The 12,840-nt window shown below is 46.9% G+C and overlaps 1 protein-coding gene across 3 annotated transcripts in view; it reads left to right on the top strand.

The window, feature by feature from the left end:
• Window positions 1-12,840, top strand: part of WNT3A (Wnt family member 3A) — a 179,187-nt gene that overhangs the window by 56,693 nt on the left and 109,654 nt on the right. Inside the window, exon 1 of one of the 3 annotated variants that reach the window (XM_050942751.1) lies at window positions 161-277. The exons of 1 other annotated variant lie outside the window; for it this stretch is intronic. In XM_050942751.1, coding sequence (XP_050798708.1) covers window positions 207-277 — 71 coding nt within the window. In that variant the 5' untranslated portion in view covers window positions 161-206. Of the gene's footprint in view, window positions 1-160; window positions 278-2,673; window positions 2,736-12,840 lie in introns of those variants that run through there. One more of the 3 variants, XM_050942752.1, reaches the window with a different exon arrangement.

Here is a 12,840-nt window from a genome sequence, read left to right on the forward strand (position 1 = left end):
GCTGGGGAAGGAAGAGAGAGGATTATTTACCTGGTTGGGCTGAGCTGATTTGATTTGGTTTATTATTATTTTTATTATTATTATAACTTTATTTTATTCAAACAATCCTCGTAACGCAGAAGAAAGGAAAGTGTTGGCAACTGTGGATGAATTTAAAAAAAAACAAACAAACAACAACACCCCAAACTTTTCATCAACTTTTGGCGATGGGCTGTTTTGGATATTTGCTATTTCTTTGTGGGTTGAGTCGAGCTATGTCAAGTTACCCAATCTGGTGGTAAGTTTGTCTTCTGTTTTTTCTGTTTAAAAGGATATCATCCTCCCCCCCCCCTTCTGCTTTTCTGCAACTCCTGCTTTTTATGACGACTTGAAATTCTCCATTCGTTGCCACTTAGCTGAAGAAATGGAATTGTTCCAACCCTGGAAAGTTTTTTTTTTTAGAATCCGCATTTCACCTCTTTCATTTAAACATTCGCTTTGTTTATTAGGACTGGGTTATACCTGCTCTCTCGTCAGTTCTACTGTAAAGGAGAGGGAGAGAGATCGAAAGTTATTTTTTTAAGTGCTTTGATCCTCTCCTGCGAAGAACAAAAGGCACTGACTGAATTAAAGAGATAATGATACAAGCTGACATGAGTATTTCAAGGTGATTTTGAGCTAGTCAGGTGGAAGGGAAGGGGGGGCGGGTTGGAGGTTGAAAATATTTTTCCCTCTCGCTTTAAATAATATTTAAAAAAAAATCAAACAAACAAGAAGTAGGTAAGACAGGATTGAACAACCTGGACTAGTTATGTAAAGAAAAGAAAGAGAATTGGTGAGCGCAAGGACTGGGACAGATTTCTCGATAGAGACTTTTCTATGATACAGATGATATTGTATATTATGAGATGGGTTGGTGGATGGGTCAAATGCTATTCCCACCGCTCTGGAAACTTGGAAGTTATGGGCCAGATTCGGAACTTAGGGGATAAATCTTAATGGGTCCAGTGGAAGCCGGAGCAGAATCGGGCCCTGTGGGTTATACGCTCTCCAGGGCGGAAAGGACAGCAAGGCTGGGGAATGCCACCTTGGCCACATACCGCCGTCCAAAAGAAATAACCGGGTCATTGGCAGGCGAAAAGGGGTATCTCCCTTCCACAGGCAGGCTGTGCGAAGGGATAGACCCGAATCGCTTCCAGCGCTCTGCTCCTCGCCTCGCCTGGCAAGAGCAGCCGGAAAACGGGGGGCGAGAACACCCAGATAGGCGCTTGTTGCGGTGCCTTGCTCCTTGCAACCCCAATAAACCCCATTATTAAAAAGCAAAGCTTCCCCCGGTACCAGTGACTTCCAGTCTGCAAGGTGGAAACGACCCACAACGTTTTCCTCTGAAACTTGGGCGAGGTTATACCTATCGAATCCCCCTTTTCATCTTAAAACATAGGATTGATAACATGGAGGGTGAAAGAGGCGGATTCAATCTTAGATTCCCCATGAAGCTGTTGGGAACAGCTCTGTCCCCCTCTCGCTCTAGTTTCCCCTGAATTTCCCCTTTTTCTCTCGGTTGCTTCTGAGCTCTCAGTTGCTGTAGAGAGGGAGGCGAAATAGACCAGATGCACGAAAGATACATTCGTCTCCTATGTGTATATTGGAATTCAAGGGGGTGATGTGTCTCATCTAACAGCATTAATGCCCCCCCCCAAACTTCACTGCTTCTCAGAGCTCTGCCGCGACACAGAAAACACCCCGCAGCCCAGGAGAGCAGGTGTGAGAAAGGAAGGACAGATTTCCCCCTCCAAAAGCAGGATGCCTGGGATAGGGTTTTTCCTTTTGCAACTTGTACATTTCGTTTCAGTTCTTTATTCCCAGCCCCCCGCCCCCATGCTCAGATCGATTCAGGACATTGATTCTCTGGGCCATGATGAAACACACACACGGGTTGTGGTGAGAGGCCGGTTGAATGTTGCATCCTATCCTTTTAAGAGGTCATTGTAGCGCTCCCACCACAGAAGCAAATGGAAGTAAGGGGTGCAGAGGAAAGCGTGTAGCGGCAGATCTGCTGTAATTACTAAGTTTAGGTAACTGGAACGAGGGAAACCCTCGCAGAGGAAGGTCCTGCTTTGCAAACGGTTCCTGAGCAAGGCGCAGGGAACAACCACAAACGAGCCTTTAGCCAGGCAAGGGGCTGCAAGCCTCGGGTGGAGCCTTCATTGCTCAGCGCGTAGGGACTCTCGGAGGTTAGCTGATTTCACTGGACCCATAAGTGTTCCGGTAAAGCTCCCCAGCAGGAATGTGGTACAATCTCCGGGCTGTGTCAATGTTTGCCCGTGTGTGTCGGGAAGGCAGGTCGTTTAGAGCTACACAGAGGGGTTTTATTATTATTATTATTATTATGAAAATAGCACACCCTGTGAATGCGCGCGCGCAGAGCGAATTTTCAGTGACATGCTCCACTTCAGCCCAGCGATGGTATAATGACGTCTGGGCTCACCAGTTTCAGCAAATGTATATATAATATGCACGCTTGCTGCAAGGGTAGATGTCTGCCCAGCCCCTTGAGCACGCTGCCGTAAAATTTGCAAGCAGCAATCGAGTGCCAGCTGCGCCTGCTTTGATATTCGCTCGAGGTCCAGGAGCAGGAAGTTGGGGCGCGGGGGAAGGCGAGAAATGATCCTGGTAGCGCACCTGGGTCTGTTCTCGCTCTGCGCATATATGTGGAGAGGAAGAGGTGTCGAAGGCAGAACCCCCAACTATGCCAGGTATGTCTGAAGCAGGGAATTCGCTGGAATGGGAGAAGGGTAATAAAATGCAAATGTGTTCCTGATAAGACAAGCACACTGAACACCTGGACTGGAAGCATTAAAAAGCGATCTTTTATTCACCGCCTCCATCGAGCTTATAATTAGAAACTCTCTGCCACATTCCTGATGGGAGAAGGAAATGCATTCCAGCGATACCAGCCCACATCTCCCCCTGTCACCTAGCCCAGGGAAAAGAGGAGGGGTGGGGGGATCTACATCCCCCCGCCCATGAAAGTTCAGGAAGATCAACTCGGTTGCAGCCAAGTTTAGACCCCTGTGGAGTTTATTTTCATGCGATGCAAGACGCTGGAGAAGGAGATGGGACCCCCCTGCCCGCTTTGCGAAAATACAGGGGGAGGAGGAGGCTAGGAGAAATGCTCTATCGCCCGGGAGTTAGGGCAGAAGGGGTTGGAGCCGCTCTCGTGTTAGGGCATCAGGTGTTGTTCCCTGGTGCGGGGCGGGGCGGGTGTGTTTTAAAACATGCAGCAGGAAACGGCGTGAGATCTGATACAAAGCAACGTTGCAGGCATCTTCCTTTCAACCCCAGCGAGACACCCCCGGGGCATGGACTTGCAAAGAAATGTTGATTGGGGGGGTCGTTGTTGTAGCTGCCTAAATGACCTGTTTATTCCCAGACGAGATTAGACGCCCCTCGTTTGGCTGATGGGGCAGGCGCAGGCACTGGGTGCCACGGGCCCTTTCCGTGGGAAAGCAGAAGCCCAAGTCACATTGGAGAGGGAAGGGGAGAAAAAAACAGGAGTCGGGATGTGGGGGTGGGGGTGGATGTGTCGTTCTTTGCTTGGCCTGGTGAGGATTGGGATAGAAACCCGCAAATCTGCAGTGGAATTGATTTCTGTAACGAAGGTTGCACGTCAGAAGGAGACTCGAAGTCTGTTGTTTATTCAACTCCCTCCCCCCCACAAAAAAACCAAAAACTTATTGTGATCTGGTAACTCCAAACACTCATTTTATGTTGAGAGGTCCAAACTTGCTTAGTCTGAGCAGGAAGGAAACAAACAGAGGTCATTGCCTCAGTCCCCCCCCCCCCACACACACACACACTAGTGCATCACCCCCTAAAGCAGCCCATAGCTACTTAGAAACTTGCAGCCGAGAGGAGAAACGTGTCATAGACATTCCCCTTCTGCCCCCACCATCAAACAACTGGCATAACAGTGGCCTCGGTCTAACACGGAAACGGCCCTAATGCATTTAGCTCTAGGACATTTCCACTGCATTGGACTTCTAGGCAATCTTCTCAACCAGAAAAGGCAGGCAGGGACTCAGGAAGGACATACTCGTATAAACTTGGGTTACTTAGTCTCCTCTGTGGGGTAAGCCAGCTGACACCATACTGTGTGTTTGTTGGATACACCCACTCTATCTATCTATCCATCCATCCCCATACACTCCCTCTATCTATCTATCCCCATACACCCACTCTATCTATCTATCCATCCATTCCTATACACCCTCTATCTATTTATCTATCTATCTATCTATCCCCATACACCCCCTCTATCTATCTATCTATCCCCATACACCCACTCTATCTATCTATCCATCCATCCCCATACACTCCCTCTATCTATCTATCCCCATACACCCACTCTATCTATCTATCCATCCATTCCTATACACCCTCTATCTATTTATCTATCTATCTATCTATCCCCATACACCCCCTCTATCTATCTATCTATCCATCCCCATACACCCCCTCTATCTATCTATCCATCCCCATACACCCCCTCTATCTATCTATCCATCCATCCCCATACACCCTCTATCTATCTATCTATCCCCATACACCCCCTCTATCTATCTATCTATCCATCCATCCCCATACACCCCCTCTATCTATCTATCTATCTATCCCCATACACCCCCACTATCTATCTATTCTCTTAGACGGATCACCATAGTAGCTTACCCCTGTATGGAAATGAAATATTAATGCAAATTGAGGTGCGTGTAACTTCTGCTCAAGCAGAGTGATGCATGTTTTGTTAGGTTGAAAAAAAAATAACCAGACAAAATATATTTCTAACGAATGCATTTAACTGACCAAGAATGATGGTAAATGTGAGTTTCTTTCTGATTTTTCCCCCAAACATTTTTACAGTGAGGTAAGATTAGACCCTGAAGTATTATATATATATAAGATGCAACCATTTCCCCTGGGGCTAATATTGAGATTTTAACGTGATGGCAAGTTCCTAAAATACATCCTAGAAAGAAATGAAGTAATCTTTACTTTACGGCACTGGGTGTCTCAGATGTCTTTTATTAGTGATGTCTGGAGACCATGAGACAGAGACACGTAACTACAGTTCATTCTGGCTGTACTACCAGCTCAGCTGTTTTTAGCCCCAGAGGACTAGATGCTGACAATGGTTGCTAGTGATATGTCAGTTTCCTAGTGTACATTGATTTTGGTGATGTTACTCTGGATTTACACGGGTATAACGGAGATCTGAGCCTTACTGAGTGCCTGATCCAGTTCCCGCTAAGATCCCTGGGAGCTTTCCCTTGTGTTTCCCTGAAGCAAAACAACTTTCCCCAATACAGCACAGAACTCTACCACTTAGCTAAAAGAGCCACTCCATTAGCTAGCAGTAGGAGGCTTTTATCTTCTAGTAGTGGCCAAGCTTTCAAACAAATATTTTGCCAGGGTGCTGCAGAAGCTCCTCGCCCTTTTTTCAATGAGCTGTGTGGGGAGATGGAAGAGGCAGTGAGTATTTCTACTAACGTTATTATGTATTTGTATTACTGTAGTGCCTGAGATCCCCAGTCATGGATCAGGACTCCATTGCACTACGCACTGTACAAAGACTGTGTAAAAAATTGGTCTCGGTCCCAAGGTGCTTATAATCTAAATATGCTTATAAGCTAAATATAAAACAAGAAGAGAAAATGTAATATGAATAAAAGCCCATGTCATGAATAGAGCATGTTTAGATTTAACTATTCCCCTGCCTGGCTGTCAGGTCCATGCACAACAGCACCATGTGAGTGACTATACACATCAGCAAAACTCACCATGAGTCCAGTTTCACTGCCCCATATGTATGAATTGTACAGAGTAAACAAACCGCATACATGATGAAAAGTAAATTAGATTTTTTACAATTCCATCAGTGATCTAAAGTGTTACTAGGATTGCATATAGAAAAGGGGATCAGGGATTATTAAAGAGGCGGGAGGGATTAATTTAGAAGGAAAACGAATAATCCTAATTAATACTTAGATCTTATAGAGTCAACTTTTATGTGTGAAAGAAAACAAGGCCAATCCTGCATCAGCCAAGGCTAGGGGAGATTTGTGGGTAGGGAACTGCTGAGCAATATCAAGAGCAAATGAGCACTTCCAGTTGGAATGGTCTTTATTTTAAATTAAAACAGCAAAACAAAACAAGAAAGAACAAAGGTAAAGTCCCCCCCACCCCACCCAAGAGACTCGAGTGTTTGTCTCCAACAATCTGCACTGAACTGAGCACTAAATAAACTGAGCACTTTTCTGGAGAAAGCAGAGTGGTTGGTCTGGTAAAGGTACAGTACACAGAAAACAAAGGCATAATGATTATGTAGTTAACCATGACAGGGAGATCTATTCATGTGAGCAGCTGGTTGCTCCACTTCACAGTCTGTCTGCTGTTGCTGTCAGCCTTGGGGTGCGATTCTGTATTTACTTTTGCAATGGAACCGGAGTAACTGGTTAGGGCCCCCATTCCGCAACGATCTCTGTGTGAGTCGATCCCTGTGCCAATGTAGTCCCATTGAATATTGCAGGATTGCTGCGCTCGCTTTGGAGGGGCCTGGATCAGGTGTAAGGAAGTCATCATCATCCCCACGCTGCCCCCAATTTCTCCATTGCGTAAACCTAGAGTGCATAACAGGCAGCAAGGGAAAGTCCAAGCTGTGCAGAGATTTGCGTGGGATGCAGACTGCCTGCTCCACGCCTGTGATGGCTCTTTGTCTGCCTAAGGTGCTGCTCAGGGCCCCTGTGTGGAACTGGAGTAAAAGCACCAAGGAGAGACACGTTTGATGTGACATCAGGAGTGCTAACAGGGCCCAGGCCCAGGCCACAACCAGACAGGACCTCAGCAGGGAACACTGGCCTGTGTGCTGCTCAGGAGAGATCTCTCTCCTTTGGCTCTTCCTTGCCATATCAGCCACTGCTGCTGAAACACTCCGCGTCCTGTGTGGGCAAATGGATGGTCAGCCCTTTAATCAATGGGGAAATGGCAGGAGGACCTACAAAGGTTTGAAGGCAGAGTGATAGGAAAGGGGTACAAAACTAAGGATAAAGGGAGGAGATTCCGCAAGGGAAAACATGGTTTGGCTATGAGGAAAGAGTCCCCTGCAGGGAGCCGTGTTAGATTATGGAACAGTTATCAAGGAAAGCAGTCAAAGCCCCATCGATTGAATCATTTATTTAAAACTAGATTGGGCAAAGCCCTTGAAACTATGCAGTAGGAAACAACCCAGCAACAGCCCCTTGGGATTGGAACAGGTGAGTGAATAGTCGTTTGGTGTCTGTTTCTAGGATCCAGATAAGGAAATGTAAGCTCGGGGAGCTGGGTTGTGATCTCAGTCCTGGCAGCAGAAATCAGAGTAATTCAATGGCGTTACTCCAAATTTGCAGTGGTTTAACTGATGGCAGAATATAGCTCCAGGGTTTCTACTCTGACAGCACCACTTGTAGAACAGTGATGACAGGACCAGGTGTTCGCTTCAGTTCTGTGGGCCTGATTCAATTCTTGCTCCGATGTGATTCCACGGAGATCAGTGGAGCCACTCCAGATTTACACAGGAGTGGGTGAGAGCAGAATCACAGCCTTTATCTAGAAAGAAGCATGGATTTTTTTTTAATGCAAACCCAATAGATCCAAGTTAAGACTTGGCACACTGAACCCTTTGAAGACCCGGGTTGAGATTTGGCAGCAACTGAGCATATTAAGTAAGAGATGATCATTCTTCGGTGAGTGAGGAGGGAGACCTACAGGCAGGTCACCCAAGGGGCAGCATCAGCGGTGTCTGTTGGCATAAGAGCTCCTAAGCAATCTCTAGAACTCTGAAATGCGTATTGTGTTCACCCGCTCCTGCTCTGCTCAATTATCCGTTGATGCAGCTGAGGTTTTTCATAGGGGATGTTCTCTCTCTTCACTTCCTGTACTATTGGCTAGTGTGCTGTGGGCTGCTGAACAGCAACTGTGTTCCACCCCAGAGATGGATGCACTTCAGTTATGGGTGAAATGATTCCTGTACATTAAAAATCTCACAAGTTATGATTGTTGGATCCTAGCAATGGCCGGCGCACCCAACTGAGATCAGGACACCATTTTGCCAGATGTTGTACAAATACACAGTTAGAGGCCATCCCTGCCTCGGGAGAGCTTGCACTGTAAACAGACAAAGGGCAACAGAAATCACAACTATTATGCTCATTTTACACAGGGGAAACTGAGGCACAGAGTGATTACGTGAGATGAGTAAAGTCACACTGGAAGCTTGTGCTGGGGACAGGAACTGAATCAAGATTTTCTAGAATCTGAGTTAGTGTCTTATCCACAGAACCATCCTTTTTTCAAACAAGAAGAGCTCCGGGACTCTTCCAGGCTGCCAAGTGCATTTTCAAAAGAAGCTATTAGGTACTCATTTAGGATTTGGTTTGCTCGTTGTAGATTGCGTGCACACTCACGTTTGTTCTTTTTGGTTTCAAGATAACTTTTTAGGTGTGTAGATGAATTGGCAAAAATCAAACAAAAGCCTTGTGGAAGTTGGAACAGTACGTCAAGGCAAGCAGTAGTGTTTTCTTTCTGCCCCCCTCCCCGAAAGTGAACCATTTCTTTTTTTGAGCACATCTGCCTCAAAAAACCTCACCCACAAAGCATGTCCATTGATGGTCATTTATGCCTACATGATGCGTCTTTTCTGAGTGGCTCAAAGAATGTTATTAACATTCATAATCCCTCTGCGAAGGAGGTTAAATAGCATTATTCCCATTTTACAGATGAGGAAGCAGAGACAAAGATGTTAGAGCCCTTGCCTAGGGTCAAACGACAAGTCCATGGCAGAACTAGGAATAGAACCCAGGAGTCCTAACTCCTACTCTCACCACTAGAAAGCAGTTCCTCCCCTGTCTGCCTTCTAAAGTGTTAGATCTGCAGATCCAGTCCTGAATGTTTTGATTCCTGAGAATCAGTGTTGTCTAGTGGGTGGAACATTAGACCAGCATGTAGGAGATGCTGCTGGGTGACCCCGAGCAAGTCACTTCCCTGCTCTGTGACTCAGTTTCCTCATCTCTAAGAGGGGGTGTGACCATCTCTCCTCACAGTCTACTGCCCCCTTGGTTTTAGAAGCAGCATTGCACTCATCTGCCTGTCTAGCAAACCCGCCACCTTTATCTGTATCCCCTGTACTGATCGGTTTATCTTTGTGTGCATGTTCTGAGACTTAGCCTACAAGCCACAGTGTTTCTCCAGTCCAACACAATCTGCTCCAATCAATGGTAAACAAGAAGGCCCTCTGCAGGGCTATGTCAAAATTGCCAGTTCCACTCTCAGATCTGCTTCAGGACTAAGGTGATCATATTTCCCAAAGGGAAAATGGGACACTGCATGAGGCTAGCAGAGCAGGGCTGGCCCGAGTCACTCACCTGAGCCCTGACCCCCCTCCCTGCATGGGGCTCGTGTCACTGTTTGCACAAGCCCTGTCTGCCTTCCATGTTAGACTGGGGCTGGTGTTGCTGATCACCCGAACCCTGCCTGCCCACCGGGGATGGTGTTACTGCTTGTTCTAGTCCTGCCTGCCCCCCACTCCAAGCCCTGCCTCCCCCCTGCGTGGGGCTGGTATTATCACCACTTGCCCTCCACACCCCTCTTTTTTGACAAAAGTGGCCATTCATCCTGTTTGCTCTTGCTGAACAAATTGGCAAGTGCAAACGGGACAAAGGCACACTTTTGCCAACAACAACAAAAAAAGTCAGGACAGCCAGGACAGGGCTTAAAAAAGGGACTGTCCTGGCCAAAACTGGACATATGCTCACCCTACTCGGGACGTCTCTCACAAGAGCCTGCCTTGCTCCAGGTGACCCTTTCCTTGCAGGACTGTCCTGCCTTGTCTCAGTTCTCTACCGTTTCTCCTTCCCTTGACTCCCAATAAGGCTCAGATGTATAATGATCCTTACCTAGCTTCACCCCTCTGGCCGGAAAGCGATCTGTCTATCAGCCTCCAGGTGTGACGTATGACTCTAACTGGGGTTCTTTCCCTTCTACACATACAATATGATGGGGGCTAATTTAGCTACAACTAATCAGGAAAGAGATCTTGGAGTCATTGTGGATAGTTCTCTGAAGACGTCCACGCAGTGTGCAGTGGCAGTCAAAAAAGCAAACAGGATGTTAGGAATCATTCAAAAAGGGATAGAGAATAAGATGGAGAATATCTTATTGCCCTTATATAAATCCATGGTAGGCCCACATCTTTAATACTGCTTACAGATGTGGTCTCATCTCAACAAAGATATACTGGCACTAGAAAAGGTACCGAGAAGGGCAACTAAAATGATTAGGGGTTTGGAGAGGGTCCCATATGAGGAAAGATTAAAGAGGCTAGGCCTCTTCAGCTTGGAAAAGAGGAGACTAAGGGGGGATATGATAGAGGTATATAAAATCATGAGTGGTGTGGAGAAAGTGAATAAGGAAAAGTTATTTACTTGTTCCCATAATGTAAGAACTAGGGGCTACCAAATGAAATTAATGGGCAGCAGGTTTAAAACAAATAAAAGGAAGTTCTTCTTCACACAGTGCACAGTCAACCTGTGGAACTCCTTACCTGAGGAGGTTGTGAAGGCTAGGACTATAACAGCATTTAAAAGAGAATTAGATAAATTCATGGCAGTTAAGTCCATTAATGGCTATTAGCCAGGATGGGTAAGGAATGGTGTCCCTAGCCTCTGTTTGTCAGAGGGTGGAGATGGATGGCAGGAGAGAGATCACTTGATCATTACCTGTTAGGTTCACTCCCTCTGGGACACCTGGCATTGGTCACTGTCGGCAGATAGGATACTGGGCTGGATGGACTTTTGGTCTGACCCAGTCTGGCTGTTCTTATGTTCTTACGTTCTTTCTATGTTCTCTAGCAGGTGATGGGAGAAACCCCATCACACAGGGATTATGATACTGACCTCCTCGGTCAAGTGCTCTGAGATCTACTGATAAAAGATTCCATATAAAAGGAACTACATATAAATACTGTGTTACAGAATTATTATTTTTTCCCCTATAAAAGTTCCTGTAAGAAAATGAAATACTCAAGTTTTGCTCATAGAGAGGGATGGGGAGAGGGGAAATGGGGGGAAGCGACTTTTGCCAATATGCTGCTGTTCTTCTCTTTGTTTTTCCTCTGTGGCTGACTCTGCTGCTTTCATGTTCCTAGAATGCGTGATTCAAATAGCCGGACTGACTTTCAAAGGACTTTATGGGCATAATGACAGCGCTTAACAAACATTACACAAGTGTGTCACAGAAGGAAATCCTCCAGGCTCTGAGTCACCGTGTGCTGCGTTTGGACAGCTGAGAGTTATGCAGCACTGTGATGTGGCTACTGGCATGTGTGAGATAAACAGGCAGTTCTGCGCAGTGTTTCCAATAGGCAGAGGGCCTGAGCCTATTGTCCTTGAAGCCAATAATAACCATCCCCTCTCCGTTGGAACAGGATCGGGCCCACAGTCAGTGTCTCCCAGTGCAAAATCAGAACTATTCCTCCAGCCCAAGCAATGAAGGTTCTGAACACAGGGGTTCTGCTGCATAGGGCCAGGATAAAGCGAGGCTTAGCTGTGGGTCTGCCCCCTGCTGACTGCAGAACTGTGCCATCCTGGGGGCTTCCTGTGCCTTAACTTGGAGGATCTCCTTTGTGGGCCTAATTTAAAGACTTCCATTGATTTCAATGGGCTTCGGGGCCCTAATCCTGCAAAGACTGATGCACATGCTTGGCTTTATGGCATTGATTTCAGTGGGGGTTATATGCCTAAATACCTTTTGAGGAGCTGGGCCTTAGTGCTTATTACACTGCTCGAAGGAGCTCAGATACCACAGTGATGGGCAGTGCAGTGTAAGAACCTGAACAGGACAGAGTAGGGCCAGGTGGTGAGGGATAGAGGTGGGACCGGTGGATCCATGACTACATAAATCTACATAAACCATCTACACTTACATACCTGGGGTGTAGAGCGGGGCTCCCACAGCCCTGAGGATGCACTCACAGCTGCGGAGTGGTTCTCTTGCCATTCCCTAGTCTGGGGGAAGGGGGAGGAATCCTTGACCTTTTTCTCCAGACCTACGCAGGTCACCTCCGAGCATGGGCTAGGCCTCCCTTTAGCATTCCGGTGACCGGTGTGGGGTTCTGTACAATTCCATACAGTGTTGGCGTGGGGTTCCGTACAGTTCCATGCAGTATCAGCATGGGGTTCCATACAGTTCCATGCTGTATCGGCATGGGGTTCCATACAGGTCCATACAGTATCGGTGTGAGGTTCCGTACACTTCCACGCTGTATTGGCATGGGCTTCTGTACAGTTCCATGCTGTATAGGTGTGGGATTCCATACAGGTCCATATAGTATTCGTGTGGGGTTCCGTACAGTTCCACACTGTATTGGCGTGTGGTTCCGTACAGTTCCATGCTGTATCGGTGTGGGGTCCCATACAGTTCCATACAATATCGGCATGGGGTTTCATACAGTTCCATGCTGTATCGGTGCGGGGTTCTGTACAGTTCCACACTGTATCGGCGTCGGGTTCCAACATGGAGCAAAGGCCTTACGGGTTGAATGCATCCAGTGCAAGTGCTCATGTTCTTAACATGCTTCAGAGTGCACATGCTGTGCACCTCTCTGCAGTATCTAGGGCATGTCTACCCTGCACGCGGCACCCCGATTTGTTGACTTCATGTCTTCTAGCCCTTGCTTGAGCATCCACAATACATTGTTGACCGGGGTTTCCACTTGCTGGACCCCTGTCTCGAAGTCATGCTGATGTGTCCACACTATACTACATAGAT

This window comes from Gopherus flavomarginatus, chromosome 2, assembly GCF_025201925.1.
Source record: "Gopherus flavomarginatus isolate rGopFla2 chromosome 2, rGopFla2.mat.asm, whole genome shotgun sequence".
Classification (NCBI taxonomy): Eukaryota; Metazoa; Chordata; order Testudines; family Testudinidae; genus Gopherus; species Gopherus flavomarginatus.